The sequence below is a fragment of the Dipodomys merriami genome, unplaced genomic scaffold (assembly GCF_024711535.1).
Source record: "Dipodomys merriami isolate MVZ:Mamm:240054 unplaced genomic scaffold, mDipMer1.0.p SCAF_509, whole genome shotgun sequence".
NCBI classification, from domain to species: domain Eukaryota; kingdom Metazoa; phylum Chordata; class Mammalia; order Rodentia; family Heteromyidae; genus Dipodomys; species Dipodomys merriami.
In genome coordinates, this window is record NW_027206079.1 from 239,525 (window position 1) to 257,945 (window position 18,421).

Genomic DNA, 18,421 nt, shown 5'->3' on the forward strand with positions numbered 1-18,421 from the left:
CAAGTTTGCTCACAGGGCAACTCTGAACTCCAATCCCAGATCATATTCACACTGAAATTGGCAGTGACTCCCAGTACTGCTAGGGTAAATTCATCAAAGCCATGGGAGGCTAGCTTACTTTTTTCAGTGATCTTTTCTGTTTTTTGTTTGTTATTTCTGGTAAGGTTAGATGATGATGATGATTGATTATTATTCTTTTTTGCCGGGTCTGGCCTCTGACAACCACCCTTCTGCTATAGCTTCCCCATGTTGGAACTCAGGTAGAGGCCAGCATGCCTTGTTGGTTGAGATGGAACTCTTACTAACTTTTTGCTTGTGCTGGCCTTAAAGCATGAGCCTCCCAATTTCTGCCTCTTAAGTAGCTGGGAGTACAGCTGTGAGCCACTGTGCCCTGCCTTCTTCATTCTGCTACAAAGCTGTGCTGACTTTTTTTTCATCTGCTCTACACATTGCACTTGCTGTCTCTGGACTTGTGCTCTTGGGATCTGCCTAGAACACTATCCATCAAGGTCATTCAGATCTGTCTTCTGCTCATTCAGGTCTACCAGGTCCTGAGTTTTGTTTCTGCAAGGAGCCAGATGTTCTCTGTTGTGCAAAAACAACCGCAGACAATACGTACATGAATGAGAATGGCTGCTTGCCAGTTAAACTTTTATGGACTCTGATATTTGTGTTTACATGTAATTCTTTTTTTTTTTGTCGGTCGTGGGGCTTGAACTCTGGGCCTGGGCGTTGTCCCTCAGCTCTTCAACTCAAGGCAAGCGCTCTACCACGTGAGCTACAGCGCCACTTCCTACATGTAATTCTTATATGCATGAAATATTTTTCAACTATTTAGAATAGCAAATTTTCATTTTAATCTTAGACCATGGACCAAACAAAAGATAGGCTCATTTGGCTCATGGCTCTTAGTTTACCAACCCCTGGTAAACTCACCTCAGAGAGGCCTTTCCTAGTCTACCCCAAAGTGGACCCCTTGATGCTTACTTATTGACTTAGTATCTTCTATTTATTTATTGTTTCTTTTCCCTTCCTTCCTTCCTTCCTTGCTTCCTTCCTTCCTTCCTCTCTTTCTCACTTCCTTTCTTTCTTTCTTTCTTTCTTTCTTTTTTGTCAATCGTGGGGCTTGAACTCTGGGCCTGGGCGCTGTCCCTCAGCTCTTTAGCTCAAGGCTAGTGCTCTACCATTTGAGCCACAGCACCACTTCCGGCTTTTTCTGCTTATGTGGTGCTGAGGAATCGAACCCAGGGCTTCATGCATGCAAGGCAAGCACTCTACCACTGAACTACCTTCCCAGCCCCTCTGCTATTCATTTTTGCCTCATTTTTCTTTTCCTCTCTCTTCTTCTCCCTCTCTCCCTTGTCTCCCAACTCTACTGTCTGTCTGTCTGTCTGTCTGCCTGCCTGCCTGCCTTCCCTCTCTCCCTCCCTCCCTCCCCCCTTCCTTCCCTCCTTCTTTCCTTCCTTCCTTGCTTGCTTGCTTCCTTCCTTCCTCCTTTCCTTCCTGCCTTCCTCCTCCCTCTTATACTGGGTTTGAACTTAAGACTTCACACTTGCTAGGCAGGTGCTCTAGCATTTGAGCCATGCTCCCAGCAAGGTTTCAGTAGCCTCCAGGGCTAGGTCAGAGGGGAGTTGAGAGTTAGGTGCTGCTGAACTTTCCCCATTATTCTTTGTATGCATGCGCTGCCAGTCCTGAGGCTTGAACTTCAGGTCTTGGTATTCTTCCTGTCCCTGAGCTTTTTTGCTCAGTTCTCTACCTTTTGAGCCACAGCTCTGTTGGGCTTTTTGATGATTAATTGGAGATAAGAGTCTCACAGATTTGTCTGCCTGGGCTGGCTTCAAACTGCCAGACCCACATCTTCCTGAGTAGCTAGGATTACAGGTGTGAGTCACTGGCATCTGGCCTATTTTCCCACTTTCTCACCTTAACTCTCTGTAGTTTGGCTCCGCCTGCCTCCATCACTGCATTGAGCTGGCTTTGGGAATGTCACAGGTGACATTCCACGTCCTTAAACTACCAAAAAATCTGAAGTAGAGCTGGGGCTCAAGTAGTAAAACTAGCCTTGAGGGGAAAAAGCTCAGGAACAGCGCCCAGACCCTGAGTTCAAGTCCCAGGGTGAGACAGAGAGAGACAGAGAGAGAGAGAGATTTGGTCAAGCTGATGAACATATTTATTATGGGGAGAATGTTAAAAAGAACAGATTTTGTAAAAGCAACTTTAAAATATACAACACACTGTTAGGAACTTGCCATAGTGTGATGCAGTTTATCACTGAAGCTCATCCCTCTAGTCAAACTTCAGCTTTGTAGCCTGTGATCAGATCTGTCCTCCCCCTTTCTCCTCCTCCTCCTCTCCCAGCCTCTGCTAACCATCTTTTTTTTTTTTACTGTGTTTATATGACCCAGCCACTTTACATTCCACACACGAGTGAGATCCTCAGTATTTACCTGCCCTTACTTTGCATACTGTCCTCTAGTTCCATCCATCTGACTAAGTAAGGATGGCCGGACTTCCTCCTTTTTAAAGTGTATATAGTATTCTGTTATGTGTATGTACCACATTTTCCTTACCCAGCATCTGTGGTGAACACTCAGATTGTTCCCATCTCCCACCTAATATGAATAGTACTGAAATGTCTCTTCAGGGTACCCATGTCAGGTCTTTGGCAAGATACACAGAAGTAGCTGTGTTGGATTATATGGTATTTCTATAGTTTTTTTTTAACTGTTATTTTCCAAAATGGCTGTACTATTTTAACACAAAGGCTCATTTCCCTCAATATTCTCCACCATATTCTATCATTTATTTTTAATAACAGCCATTCTAATAGGTATAAAATGGTCTTCCTCTGTGGTTTACGTGTTTGTTTTCATGGAGGGGATTGAACACACGGTCTGCTGCATGCTAAACCCTTGTTCCGCCCTGAGCCACCGCCCCTCCCAGCTGTGGTTCTTTGCATTATCTTAAAATGAGATGATGTTGCTTAATTCTTTAGACTTCATTAGTATTTATAGTCTTGCATTATCGCCATCGTAGTGTCCAGTGGTTTTTAAGCTGTTAGTCTATTGCAGTTCTTTTAATTTCATTTTACAAACTTCTATCAGGCCCCAGATACTAGGAATACAGAAGGGAACTGGGAAGTTGTCCCTCTCTCAAAGGGTACGCACTGCAGAGGAGACACACACGTAACACATTTGTAAGATTACTTTCCTTTAGCCTGGCTTCTTGTGTACATCTGTAATTCCAGCATTCAGGAGGCTGAGGCAGGAAGAGTTTGAGTTCCAGTCCAGTCTGCACTGCATAATGAGAACCTGTTTCCCCCGCAAAAAAAAATCCATTCTGCTAATTAAGGACTAATAATTAGGCATGAGAGTCTTTAAAATACAACATCAAAACCTTAGTATTTTTTAGAGCGTGTAACAGGAGTCACAAAGGGACCTGTGCTAGCAGAAGTTATAGAATTTATAGAATAAATTCTCACAGGAGAGGTGTTACTCTTTAAACTACTGCTACTAAGATACACAATTTACCTCCTGGATATCTCTTCATCTTTAGTTGTTCTTAGTAATTCCTGGTTCTCCTGTGGCTTTCTCATCTGATTGAACCATAGATGATGATACCAACAGCTAGTTGCCTTAAGAAAATAATTTCAGCCGGGCGCTGGTGGCTCACGCCTGTAATCCTAGCTACTCAGGAGGCTGAGATCTGAGGATCACGGTTCAAAGCCAGCCCGGGCAGGAGAGACCGTGAGACTCCTATCTCCAATAAAACCACCAGAAAACCGGAAGTGGCGCTGTAGCTCAAGTGGTAGAGCGCTCGCCTTGAGCTGAAGAGCTAAGGGACAACGCCCAGGCCTAGAGTTCAAGCCCCACGACCGACAAAAAAAAAAAAAAAAGAAAAAAAAAAAAGAAAATAATTTCAGCTGAGCGCCGGTGGCTCACACCCATAATCCTAGCTACTCAGGAGGCTGAGATCTGAGGATCACCATTCAAAGCCAGCCTGGGCAGGAAATCCATGAGACCCTGATCTCCAGTTAACCACCAGAAAACCGGAAGTGGTGCTGTGACTCAAGTGGGTCGAGCACTCATCTTGAGCTGAAGAGCTCAGGGACAGTGCCCAGACCCAAGCCCCACGACCAACAAAAAGAAAAGAAAATAATTTTAAAGTCTAGAGGCATGCCTCAAACAGCCCTGAGTTCAAATCCTACCACTATAAAAAGCTTTTTTAAAAGCATGAGCAGGTATGAGCACTAGTGGCTCATACCTGCAATCTCAGGGGGCTGAGATTGGAGGATGGAGGTTTGAAGCTAACCAAAGCAGGAAAGTCTGTAGGACTCATTAACCACCCAAAAGCCAAAAGCGGAGCTGGGCTTCAAGTAGTAGAGCAACTAGCCTTGAGAAAAAAAGCTTAAGGAGAGTGCCCAAGCCCTGAATTCAAGTTCCAGGACAACAAAAGCTCCAAAAACCTAGACCAAAAAAAAAAAAAATCCATATTTGCATTAGAAGTTTGTTTTGTTTTGTTTTGTTGTCTGAGACTGGGACTTCAGTACCTGATGCTTTCACTCACTGGCCAGCGCTTTACTAACTGAGCTACGCACCGTGTACGCACGCGCGCCCTCCCACCCCAGCCCCTAGAAGTATTTTTGATACTCTATACTTATTGGTGGTGTTTTCAGTTGAATCATTGAAGCTAATTTTGTAATTAAAGAAATTTGAGTTTTCAGACTCTTTTTTTTTTTTTTTTTGCCAGTCCTGGGGCTTGAACTCAGGGCCTGGGCACTGTCCCTGAGCTGCTTTTTGCTCACTTCTGGCTTTTTCTTTGTATGTGGTGCTGAGGAATAGAACCCAGGACCTCATGGATACTAGGCAAGCACTCTACCACTGAGCCACATTCCCAGCTAGAGTTTTCAGACTCTTAAGATTAAAGATTTTGGAGCTGGGAATGTGGCTCAGTGGTAGAATGCTAGCCTTGAGCAAAAGAAGCTCAGGGACAGTGCCCAGGCCCTGAGTTCAAGCCCCAGGACTAGCAAAAAAATAAAAATAAATATTTTAGAGACAGGAGGATGCTAAGATAGTTTATTTTTTTGGTTGGTCATGGGGCTTGAACTCTGGGCCTGGGCACTGTCCCTCAGCTCTTCAGCTCAAGACTAGTGCTCTACTGTTTGAGCCACAGCACCACTTCCAGTTTCGAGTGGTTTATTGAAGATAAGAGTCTCACAGGCTTTCCTGCCCCAGCTGGCTTTGAACCTGGGTCCTCAGATCTCAGCCTCCTGAGTAGCTAGGATTACAGGCGTGAGCCAGCAGCGCGTGATTACAGTTGGTTTTTAAGAGTGCATTGAGTAGCCTCCCGCTTAACAAGTGCCCTCAAGTGCCAAGGAGCCTGTTGACAGCAGAGAAAGGAGGACGGGAGCAGGCCTGCGAGGCCTTGTCCATGGGCCAGGGCTGCAGAGCTCGTTTAATGAAGAAATTGACAAAATAGCTCTAGAACTTCCACTTTTAGCCAGAAAGGTGAAAAGCTTTTCTTTTTGTCAGACCTGGGGCTTGAACTCCTCAGGGCCTGGGCACTGTTTCTGAGTTTCTTTTGCTCAAGGCTAGTTCTCTACCACTTGAGCCACAGTGCCACTTCCAGCTTTTTCTGTTTATGTGGTACTGGGGAATCGAACCCAGAGTTTTATGCATGCTAGGCAAGCATTCTACCACGAAGCCACATTCCCAGCCCGTGAAGAACTCTTACATGGTGGTCATCTTTCCTTTGACTACAGTAAATTGGGAAGCATTGTGGGACTTACTGAATGCTATCTATTTCACATGGGGGTAGGAAGGAAGGAACATTGAAGTCTTATCAGTTGAAATTGTATCACTGGTATAAGTAAGAACTGTGTCACACCTAATCACTGCAGATGCTTTTGGTCTCTGATTTCTAGCCATCTTCCCAGCCAAGTGAATTGACCAGAAAAGGAATGCATGGAAGTTCTTTAACTGGTTACCTTAAAGTTATGGGTAGGAGGAGTCATAAATTCTACATGTTTATCATTTTCATAATTAGATTTCACTCACATTAGATAGTTTAATTTGTTCATAATCACTAGAGGTGAAGTATTTAATAGTGTTTTATAGTGCTCAATTTGGCAAGGGTGATTTTGTATCTTTGAAAGTAATGAATTGTCAAAATCCTGGAGGTCTAGTCCCCAAAACAACATTGTGTTCCTGAAGGAGCAGGATTTTATGGCTCTTTCCTGTACTCTGTCTTGGGCTGCTGTGCTCATCATCGAAAGGAAATACATGTGTGAAGAATGGCTGTCTGGGCCCAGTTCCCAGGACTTGTTGGGTCAGGTGTAGAGTGCCTATCTCTTGAGGTCTACTTAGGCTTATGTTGCTGCTGTGCCAAACATGGACTTGTTTCTTTTTTATGTATAGATAGAGCTAGAGTCAAAGTTTTGATTTCCAGGCCAGGCTGAATCCTTTGGAAGGCAGGACTTTTACTTTGTTAACATTCTCCAGGGACCCACACATTTACAGTGAGTGATGGAGCCAGAGGAGAAGCTGGTTGCTGATGGCAGTGCAGTGTGTGCATCAGCTAGAACTGGTCTTTTTGAACACTCTTGCAGTATTCCTTCCCAGTGCTTTGGAAGTAGGCATTCCTTAAGACTCTTCTGGAAAAAATAGAAGTTTAGAGTTACAAGGCTAGCTCTTTTGATCTTAGCCAAGCTGTCTGCATCTTTTAAATAATAGGAACTGATTTTAAAAAAGAAAAGAAAAAAGAAAACATGCTTCAGCTAGTTTCCAGTGGCTCACGCCTCTAATCCTAGCTATTCACAAGGCTGAGATCTGAAAATCACAGTCTGAAGCCAGTCTGGGCAAATAAGTTTGTGAGACCCCTATCATCAATTAACAAAAAATAAAAAAATAATAAGCATGCTTCAAGAAGTCAGCCTACTCATCAGTGAAGAGGAAGGTCTTAGGCAGAAGTCTAGTTCTTTTTTTTTTCTCCCACTGTATTCCTACTCATTCTGTCTTCTTTTCTAATCTTATCCCAACTAAGACTGGAAGGAAAACAAATAATGCTTCCTGTTAGTTTTTTTTTAGTACTTGGAAATTTTAAATGTTGATAGCTAAATTACTTCTTGACAGCTCTGTGATACTCTGTTGTTTCTGTTGCAGTTTCACATTGCAGTTAGGATTGTGTAGGTAGATTTTGTGAAAGTTAGAAATATACAAAGTAACCCTCTAGGGTTGTTGATGATAAACATAACTGTTTTCTCTTACATTTCTTATAAAGATTAGAAATTGTTCATTAGTTACTTTTTCAGTTGGTTAATATGTGAAATGGATTAGGACATTGTTCTAACCTGTTGAAGACAATGTAGGAGAGAAATGACTTGATTAGAAACTTGAATGATCTGAAAAATAGCTATCACATTGCTTTAATCAAATAGCAACTTTTGTACTGTAGGTGATTTATTTCATGCCTTTAAACATTTATAATTTTAAGTTGTAACTAATATGATAGGGAGGTTATTGAACGCCAATAATACCTAGACCCAGTTTAGATATGGGCTCTTATATAATGCCTGAATAAACAATATAAATAAATAAGTAAATAAATAATAAAATACATATGCCCAATTTAAATACATGGGCTCATATAACAAAGGGCCCCCCCTTTTTTTTTTTTTGGTCAGTTGTGGGCCCTCCACTCAACTCTGGGCCTGGACGCTGTCCCTCAGCTCTTCAGCTCAAGGCTAGCGCTCTACCACTTGAGCCACAGCGCCACTTCCAGCTTTTTCTGCTTATGTGGTGTTGAGGAATCAAACCCAGGACCTCATGCATACAAGGCAAGCGCTCTACCACTGAGCCACTTTCCCAGCCCACAAAGGGCTCTTTATAACAAATCATGGCACCTCTTTAATATCTCATCCATAACAGAAATAAGAACAATAAAATAAGATTATGTCACCTTTGAGTTTCCAGATGATTTACAAACCTTATTTACTATGTATAATACTCCAATAAATAAAGGTATCGAGAGAAAGATAGTAACTTTTCTAAGCGTATAGAGACCAAATGTACTGGAACTGAGTCTAAAAACAGCCTTGTCCCCTACCCACTCTCCTCATTGGGGTTCACTGATCCCCTAACTCCTGCATCTGATTCAGTGTTCTGCTAACTGAGGACCCACACCCACTGCTCTCTTCATTGGCTGCCTCACACCCACTACTCTCTCATTGGCTGTCCTACACCCACTGCTGTCCTCATTGGCTGCCCCAAACACACTACTGCCCTCATTGGCTGCCCCAGACTTACTGCTTCCAAACCCACTGCTCTTCTTATAGAAAACACACACACACACACACACATTTTAGAGTATAATAAGAATTGCAACTGGGTGGCAGTGGCTCACTCACACTGCAATCTTAGCATCTCTGAAGGCTGAAATCTCAAGATTGTGGTTTGAAGTCAGCTTGGGCAGATATATCTATGAGAATCTTATCTTCAATTAACCAGCAGAAAGCTAAAATTGGGGGTGTGACCAGCCTTGAGCAACAAAGCTAAGTGAGAACCCAAAGCCCTGAGTTCAAGTTCTAGTACACACACACACACACACACACACACACACACACACGCACGCACGCACGCACGCACGCACGCACGCACGCACGCACGCATACACACACACACAGAATTGTGTCAGTTGCATTGTTTCCAAAGGCTAGCTCCCAAATACTTTGGCCCTCAAAAACATTTAAGTTTTAAGAATTGAACTTGACAATTTGTCTAAAATTTTACATTTACCTTTCACCATATTCCTGATTGAAAAGCGATTAGGCAGACTAGCCCGATTCCAGCTTTAAATTAACTAAGAACTCTTCAGCAGAAAATCCACTGACACTGTCCACGTTTGAGTTTAGCGCCTGAGAGCAAAATGTGGGCTTTAAATATTGAAACTTGGTTATAAATAAGATTCAGGCAAGTTTGTTCTTCATTCCTTACTTTGTTCTAATTTTATGTGGATTTTGTTTCTGGAGTCTGAAGTTCTCTTTCTGTATCTCTAGAAATAACTTTGAATAGTGAATTTCTGTTAATCTGCTTGCTTTGGTACAACATCTTTCTCGAGTGCTTATCCAAAAAAGGTTAAGTGAATCTTTTGTATTTTGCGAAAGTGGGCTTAAAAGCTAGAGGTAGGGAGATGGTTTTTTTTCAGTCTTTTCCAAGTGGAACTGTGTGGTCAGTTCATGATTCCTTTCACCAGTGCTGCTGCCCACCATTAAGTCTCTTATCGCAGGGCATTTTAAATGACGCCATAAAGTACATGTGGAGAATCTCTGCATCAGATATACAGAAATCACATCTAAGTATCAATTCCTGACTTAAGGAACTGACAATTACGGCCCTTTCAGTCTCTGTTAATATTTAGTAGGTATATTACTCCCTGTGTATTTTTAGTTTTAAGTACTTATTGAAAAGCATTTGTTTTATTGGGGCTGTATATTTCTTCCATTACACTGATTTGCTTATCTGAATTAAAGTTGTCCTTTGTTTTGGGTTGTATCTATAGTTTAAAATTTAGGACTATTCCTTTGTGTTATGCACTAAGAGTGAGTTTTCAATGTATTAATTAAGTTATTACACAGCTCCTATTTGTACAGAAGCTGTATGGCCGGGTCCATGTATTTTACTATGTTATTTTATAGTGTCCATTTGGATGATGGTTAATATGGATAAGCTAAGTTTCCAAATTCATTAGTCTCCTCTGGGCATTTCTTTGGGATTTGTTCACATTCATGTTCTTGATTCTGATTGTAAAATAATTTTCCTTTGTTGTAGGATGAGCAGTTCTTAGGTTTTGGCTCAGATGAAGAAGTCAGAGTGCGAAGTCCCACAAGGTCTCCTTCAGGTATGGCAACTGGGCACAGGATGTGCTTTTCAGTTTTATTTGTTAGGAGATTGAGAGGGGCTTTGGAGGGAGGAGTTTGCCCACCTTGGGCATAAGAGGTGGCTTGTGAATGAGATGTCTTTTGGGTGTGCTTCTCTGTCAGACCATGTTTGCTTTAGTATGATTGGTATGTTTCTCTTGGTCCTACTTGGGCATAGGAGTGAGGTTTCTTTCGAATGATTGGGAAGCCTGATATGCTTGAAGATAAGATCATCCTCAGATTTATACATTCTATATATTATAGTATTTTTGCCTCTAGGAATAATTTGGCCGTTACTTTTTACAGATGAAATTTGGTCTGTTGTCAAAGAAGTAGAAACAAAATATTGGTATTTCATGAAAGTATTGGTACTATATTTTACCTGCCTCTTGAAATGCTGTACTAAAATAAAGAAACTAAAAATTATATGGGGTGTTTTATATTTGTTATTGTCCTCAGCAACAAAACATCTAGAACATCTTGAGTTTCCTAATTGAAGACCCTCAATGAAAATAACATTTGATGGTTCACTTAATGTAGCTGTGTGTAGGAGAGGACTGGAGACCTTTTTATGGGAAAAAACAGCCCCCATCTTGAGATACTCTAGGTTCTTCTGTGGTTCTGCTTGATTTGATGTGGGTAATCTAATTTTTTTTTAAATGTTACATTGTATAGTAATACAATTCAAACACTCAAGTTGACCATTTCTGTTTCCCAAATGGAAGTGGGATTGTCATTCTAGTTGGGAGGAGTTAGCCAGTGATGTCTGAGCACCTGTGCTCTCTAGATAGTGGCAACAGTCTCTTTAAGCTGTGATGAAGTCCAAGCTCAAGTGGTAGAGCACATGCCTAGCAAGCATGAAGCCCTGAGTTTAAGTCCCAGGACAGCCATAAATAAATAAACCTTAAAACTTAATCCAGAAAGGGGATTTTAGGGACCTTCTGATCTAACCCCTCATCTACAGGAAACAAAATGACGGCAACAGAATATCTTTATAACCGATGTGGACAGGTTGTGGATTGAGCGGTTAGTTGCTGCTAACCGTAGAGCTGGTTCCCTTCTCTTTTTCACTTTTTCTCTATTTTACTTTTTCTACTTGTTTTTTTTTTTTTTTTCAACCTGGGACTTGAACCCAGAGTCTGGATGCTGTACCTGAACACTTTACCACTTGAGCCATAGCTCTCCTTCTGGGTTTTTTGGTGGTTAATTGGAGAGAAGAGACTTGCCTGCCTGGGCTGGCTTTTTTTTTTTTTTTTTTTTTTTTTGCCAATCTTGGGGCTTGAACTCAGGGCATGGACTCTGTCCCTGAGCTTCTCTGTGTTCAAGGCTTATGCTCTACCACTTGAGCCACAGCGCCACTTCTAGCCTTTTCTGTTTATGTGCTACTGAGGAATTGAACCCAGGGATTCATGCGGGCTAGGCAAGCACTCTACCACTAAGCCATATTGCCAGCCCTGGGCTGGCTTCAAACCACGATCCTCAGATCTCAGTCTCATGAGTTGCTAGGATTAAAAACACGAGCCACCAACACCTATCTTATTTTTTCAACTTGGCTGTCAAAAGCTTGTTTTTAAAAGTAGAGAAGAAGGGCTGGGAAGGTGGCTCAGTGGTAGAGTGCTTGCCTTGCACGCATGAGACCCTGGGTTCTATTCCTCAGCACCACATACGCAGAAAAAGTCAGAAGTGGCTCTGTGTTCAAGTGGTAGAGTGCTAGCCTTGAGCTGAAGAGCTAAGGGACAGCACCCAGGCCCAGAGTTCAGACCCCATGACCGACCGCCCCCCCAAAAAAGAGAGAGAAAATTGATGATAAAGCTCTCTGAGAGGCTCCATTCTACTCTACACAATATAAGGCATCTTCCAGGGTTCTGTGCAAGAGTTTCAATTCATGACTCTTCCAAGATGGTGTCCTATTGTTTTTCTTTGCTTTGTCAGTTTACCTTGAATGCTTTCCTTTTCTTTTTGTAAACCATCTTAAGAAATGCAATGTATTTTCCCTGTTGTCTCCTGGTCTGTTAAATTCGTTATGATTAGAATATATTGAGAATGGATTTGTAAATCCTTAAGCTGTGTGGGAAGTCTCATAGGTTATCTGAGCAATGCATTTATATTTAGAAAGCTCAACAATAGGCGGCTCAGTGGTAGAGCGCTCGCCTTGCATACCTGAGGCCCTGGGTTCGATTCCTCAGCACCACATAAACAGAAAAAGGCTGGAAGTAGTGCTGTGGCTCAAGTGGTAGAGTGCTAGCCTTGAGCTGAAGAGCTGAGGGCCAGCGTCCAGGCCCAGAGTTCAGACCCCATGGACTGACAAAGAAAGAAAGAGGGAGGGGGAGGGAAAGAAAGAAAGACAGGAAGAAAGAAAGACAGAAAAGAAAGAAAGCAAGCAAGCTCAACAACAAGACCTTAGTTGATTTCTGTTAGAAAGGGACTCCATAGTAAAAGTGTTTGTAATGGCTGTGATTTCTCTTGGTACCTGTGAAGGGGGAGGTCTCGTGTTAGAATGTTGTCTATGAAATACTGAAAAGTGAGAAAAGAGAAAATAGAGCATAGGCAACTCTTAACTACTTCAAACATACAGAGTTATGAAAGGATTGCAGATGTAGCCGTTTTTTGTTTTTTGGAGTTTTTTTGGTCATGGGGCTTGAACTCTGGGCTTGAGTGCTGTCCCTCTCAGCATTTCAGCTCAAGGTGAGTGCTCTACTGCTTGAGCCACAGAGATACTTCTGGTTTTCCAGTGGTTCATTGGAGATAAGAGTCTCACAGCCTTTTCCTGCCCAGGCTGGCTTTGAACGGTGATCCTCAGATCTCAGCTTCCTGAGTAGCTAGGATTACAGGCGTGAGCCACCGGTGCCCAGCTATAGCCTTGTTTTTGTAAATCTGTTGCTACAGAGTAAGTTGATGAGTGGCACGTTGAGTTTGCTGTATAAATTTTTAAGCAACTCCTTTTATTTAGATTAGTAGAGATCTGATCTAATAAATTGCTGGTTTGCTATTGTCATTTATTCAAGTTAAAACTTCCTGTAAGTTGGTACGGACTAGTTCAAGAAGCCCTAGAGGGGAGAGAGAGCAGGTTAACACACACATCACTGTGTCCTTCTTCACCAAGCACTGTGACAGCCTATCAGTAGCCTTATTCTCTTGTCTCATAGATGAATATTTTTCTAGCCGACAAAACTTTCTTACTTAGTTTCCTTTGGTAAAACAGGTTGAAGATAGCTCAGCTGTCCAAGAGCATTTTTCTGTGAAAGTTGGTATTGTTGTTGTTCAAATTTATTCAGATTCTAAACTGAATTCTAAACTGAAAAGTTGAGATGACTTCCTAGAAGCATGTTCTTAAATGTTCCTCTTGATGGCTAGGGCAAGGCAGTATAGCTTAAAACAGCAACTGCAGTATTTTTGAATTCAGGGAAAAAAAAGTCTTCTTCATCTAAGGTTGTAAGAACATCGGTTTTTGTTGTTGTTGTTGTTGTTATTGTTTTAAATTTTATTGTAAAGATGCTGTACAGAGGGGTTACATGAGAAGAACATCAGTTTTCAGGGTTCCTTACTCATTTGAAAACTTTTTATTTTTATCTTGGTTTTTATATCAAAAAAGTAATTAAACGTTCTTTCAGGTGGAATGTTATTTAACTTGCTTTCTTGGAGGAAAAATTTTGGTGAAAAGAAACTAAGCACAATTAAGATGTGTTGACTCAGTAGACCCAAATTGAGTTCAGAACAGAACGGCCTGTGCTAAATTATATTCAGTTTCGCTAAGACCTGAACTACACGGCTAAATATATGCTCTTCATTGTTTAATTTCTATACACAGTTAAAACTAGTCCTCGAAAACCTCGTGGGAGACCTAGAAGTGGCTCTGACCGAAATTCAGCTATCCTCCCAGACCCATCTGTGTTTTCCCCTCTAAGTAAATCAGAGACCAAATCTGGAGATAAGATCAAGAAGAAAGATTCTAAAAGTATAGAGAAGAAGAGAGGAAGACCACCCACCTTCCCTGGAGTAAAAATCAAAATAACACACGGAAAAGACATTTCAGAGCTGCCAAAGGGAAACAGAGAAGATAGCCTAAAGAAAATTAAACGGACACCTTCTGCAATGTTTCAGCAAGCCACAAAGATTAAAAAACTAAGAGCAGGTAAACTCTCTCCTCTCAAGTCTAAGTTTAAGACAGGGAAGCTTCAAATAGGAAGGAAAGGGGTACAGATCGTTCGTCGGCGAGGACGGCCTCCATCCACAGAGCGGATAAAGACCCCTTCAGGTCTCCTCCTCAGCTCGGAACTGGAAAAGCCCCAGAAGGTCCGCAAGGACAAGGAAGGCACCCCTCCACTCCCGAAAGAAGACAAGACAGTTGTCAGGCAAAGCCCCCGAAGGATTAAGCCAGTCAGGATTATTCCTTCTTCTAAAAGGACCGATGCGACAATCGCTAAGCAGCTCTTGCAGAGGGCCAAGAAGGGGGCTCAAAAGAAAATCGAAAAAGAAGCGGCTCAGTTGCAAGGCAGAAAGGTGAAGACGCAGGTGAAAAACATCCGCCAGTTCATCATGCCCGTGGTCAGCGCCATCTCCTCGAGGATCATCAAGACGCCCCGGCGCTTCATCGAGGACGAGGATTATGACCCGCCCATCAAAATTGCCCGGCTCGAGTCCACCCCAAATAGTAGATTCAGTGCCACTTCCTGCGGCTCTTCTGAAAAGTCCAGTGCAGCTTCCCAGCACTCCTCCCAAATGTCTTCAGACTCCTCCCGCTCCAGTAGTCCCAGCATCGACACCACCACAGACTCGCAGGCCTCCGAGGAGGCCCAGGCGCTCCCTGAAGAGCACAGTGACACCCCTGAAGTTCACACCCCACTGCCTGTTTCCCAGTCCCCCGAGAACGAGAGCAGTGAGAGGAGAAGCAGAAGGTATTCCGTGTCAGAGAGGAGTTTTGGATCTAGAACCACTAAGAAATTGTCAGCTCTACAGAATGCTCCCCAGCAGCAGCCCTCCTCCTCCCCCCCTCCCCCTCTGCTCACTCCCCCCCCTCCCCTGCAGCCAGCCTCCGGCATCTCTGACCACACCCCTTGGCTCATGCCCCCCACCATCCCCTTAGCGTCACCGTTTTTGCCTGCTTCTGCGGCTTCCCTGCAAGGGAAGCGCAAGTCCATTTTGCGAGAGCCTACGTTCAGGTGGACTTCGTTAAAGCATTCTAGGTCAGAGCCACAATACTTTTCCTCAGCAAAGTATGCCAAAGAAGGTCTGATCCGCAAACCAATATTTGATAATTTCCGCCCCCCTCCACTAACTCCTGAGGACGTTGGCTTTGCGTCTGGCTTCTCTGCATCCGGCACTGCTGCTTCGGCCCGGTTGTTCTCCCCACTCCATTCTGGAACAAGGTTTGATATGCACAAAAGGAGCCCTCTTCTCAGAGCTCCGAGATTCACTCCAAGTGAGGCACACTCTAGAATATTCGAGTCCGTGACCTTGCCTAGTAATCGAACTTCTGCTGGGACGTCCTCTTCCGGAGTCTCTAATAGGAAAAGAAAAAGGAAAGTGTTTAGTCCTATTCGATCTGAGCCAAGATCTCCTTCTCACTCCATGAGGACAAGGAGCGGAAGGCTTAGCACTTCTGAGCTGTCACCTCTCACTCCCCCGTCTTCTGTCTCTTCTTCGTTGAGCATTTCTGTTAGTCCTCTTGCCACTAGTGCCTTAAACCCAACTTTTACTTTTCCTTCTCATTCCCTGACTCAGTCTGGGGAATCTACAGAGAAAAGCCAGAGAGCAAGGAAGCAGACTAGCGCTCCGTCGTCAGAGCCGTTTTCATCAAGTAGTCCCACTCCTCTCTTCCCTTGGTTCACCCCAGGCTCTCAGACTGAGAGGGGGAGAAATAAAGACAAGGCCCCCGAGGAGCTGTCCAAAGACCGAGATGCTGACAAGAGCGTGGAGAAGGACAAGAGTAGAGAGAGAGACCGGGAGAGAGAGAAGGAGAATAAGCGGGAGTCCAGGAAAGAGAAAAGGAAAAAGGGATCAGAAATTCAGAGTAGTTCGGCTTTGTATCCTATGGGTCGGGTTTCCAAAGAGAAGGTTGTTGGTGAAGATGGTGCCACTTCATCTTCTGCCAAAAAGGCCACAGGGCGGAAGAAGTCTTCATCACTTGATTCTGGGACTGATCTTGCTTCTGTGACTCTTGGGGATACAACAGCTGTCAAAACCAAAATACTTATAAAGAAAGGGAGAGGAAATCTGGAAAAAAACAACTTGGACCTCGGCCCAACTGCCCCGTCCCTGGAGAAGGAGAAAGCCCTCTGCCTTTCCACTCCTTCATCTAGCACTGTTAAACATTCCACTTCCTCCATAGGCTCCATGTTGGCTCAGGCAGACAAGCTTCCAATGACTGACAAGAGGGTTGCCAGCCTCCTAAAAAAGGCCAAAGCCCAGCTCTGCAAGATCGAGAAGAGTAAGAGTCTTAAACAGACCGACCAGCCCAAAGCACAGGTACTCCATTTCACCTAACCTCTGAGCCTCTTCTGTGGGCAGGTTTTAGTTTGGCCATGTGTTTGAGTTATACATAGGGGAATTAGGGAGTGCTGAGGTCCCGGGGGGGGGGGGGGGGGAAGGAGGGTTGGGGGGAGGTTGTGCAGTATCCTTCAAGGACCTAACGTTGTATATATAGGCAGCAGTGAGAAAGCATGAGGCATGGATGAGGAAACCCGAGCATTGAGGACACATACACACACTCACACACACACACACACACACACACACACACACACACTCACACACAGTAAAGTGTGAAACAGCTGGAAGACAGGCTGGAACCGTACTGGGAAGCGTGGTTGGTGCCCCATGGTTGACTGTGGTGCAGTCTTTTTGTGATTTCATTGTGAGGGCACATTTGTGTAGCCACACACTTGTACTGTCCTTCACAGGAGAGAAAACTGAAGCAATCCTCTGCCTCTGAATAGTGGGTGACTATAGGGTAAAAGGTGATAGATATTGTGAGAATACAAGTGAGAAACAGAAAGCTGAAGAGCTCAGTTACTTGAGACAATGCTGAACAGTTTTTACAGTAGCAGCATTTTTAAGTGAAGTAGTAGAACTGGGAAAATAGCTTGAAGAACCCAGTACAAAAGAAGGAGCTGGAGGGGCTGGGAAGGTGGCTCAGTGGTAGAGCGCTTGCCTTGCATGCATGAGGCCCTGGGTTCGATTCCTCAGCACCACATAAGCAAAAAGAAAAAAGCCGGAAGTGATACTGTGGCTCAAGTGGTAGAGTGCTAGCCTTGAGCTGAAGAGCTGAGGGACAGCGCCAAGGCCCAGAGTTCAGGCCCACAACCGGACCCCGCCCCCCCCCCCCCAAAAAAAAAAGAAGAAGAAGAAGGAGCTGGACACTGACCTTTGCTGGGGAAGCCTGTTGATCGAGTAGATACACATCTATGCTGAAAATACTGATATTTGGAGGAATTTTTGGCTAGCCTCCTCGCGATAGGAGCAGAAGTTACTTAAAATGTAAGACACTTCTGTTTGGAGCTGCCACCTTACATACTACCATTTCCAGTTATTTATACTACTACTCTGTTGATTGAGGAAATAGGAAATCGTCTGTGGTTAGAATAGCCCCTTGGTACCAAATTGGTTTTGTAATAAAGGCTGGTAGCTTGAATTTTGAGGGGAATTGGAAAGAAGCAGTACAGTTGGGATAAAGGCTTAGTTGGTTTTTAGTTTGTTTGCTTGGTTGGGTGGTTTTTGTTTCCTTTAGTTTTTGGTGTTTTTTTTTTTTTTTGTTTTTTTTTGAGACGATTTTGCCAGCCCATGCTAGCTGCAAACTCCTGGTTCTCTTTTCTCTACCTCCTAAGTGTAAGATTACAGGTGGGAAGCACCACACTGGATGGATTTCTTCAGAATGAGAGGCCTTTTTCTTTTGGGAGCTGCTCATTTTAGGGTGCAAAGGATATTATTTCTATATATTGATGTGGCTTATCAGCTGAGCTGAGAATAACTAGAATTGTGTGTTTGATGCTAGATGATAATAAATCTATCAAGTATACCTTGGCTTCCTTTAATTATATATCCAGTGTGTATGGTTGTCATTGTTTCTGGCCTGCCTTATTTAGGGTCAAGAAAGTGATTCATCAGAGACCTCGGTGCGAGGACCCCGGATTAAACATGTCTGCAGAAGAGCTGCTGTTGCCCTTGGCCGAAAACGAGCTGTGTTTCCTGATGACATGCCCACCTTGAGTGCCTTACCGTGGGAAGAACGAGAAAAAATTTTGTCTTCCATGGGGAATGATGGTAGGTCAGCAAGGTCAACCGTGGGGTGCAAGCAGACGTCTGCTGTGTGTGCTGACTATTTTGGGAATGCCGGGTAGACTCTTCATAGTTTGAGTCTTTGAAAAACTAGATCGCTGGAAGAGATTACACGTGTGACAGTGTCATGAGAGGAAAGTCCCATAAGTGAGAGGGAGAGGTATCCAGGGGCAGTTGGGAAGAGCCTTTCTGATACCACCACAGTACAGCAGAAGGTCTGCAAGGCAGTCAGGG

General features: G+C 43.6%; 1 protein-coding gene across 2 annotated transcripts in view; it reads left to right on the forward strand.

Annotated features, from left to right (window-relative positions):
* The window catches only part of LOC138810769 (histone-lysine N-methyltransferase 2A), a 78,025-nt gene that overhangs the window by 17,357 nt on the left and 42,247 nt on the right, over positions 1 to 18,421 (forward strand). For both annotated transcript variants that reach the window (XM_069997976.1, XM_069997975.1), the window contains 3 exons: positions 9,825 to 9,894; positions 13,722 to 16,378; positions 17,995 to 18,172. In XM_069997976.1, coding sequence (XP_069854077.1) covers positions 9,825 to 9,894; positions 13,722 to 16,378; positions 17,995 to 18,172 — 2,905 coding nt within the window. The remainder of the gene's footprint in view (positions 1 to 9,824; positions 9,895 to 13,721; positions 16,379 to 17,994; positions 18,173 to 18,421) is intronic.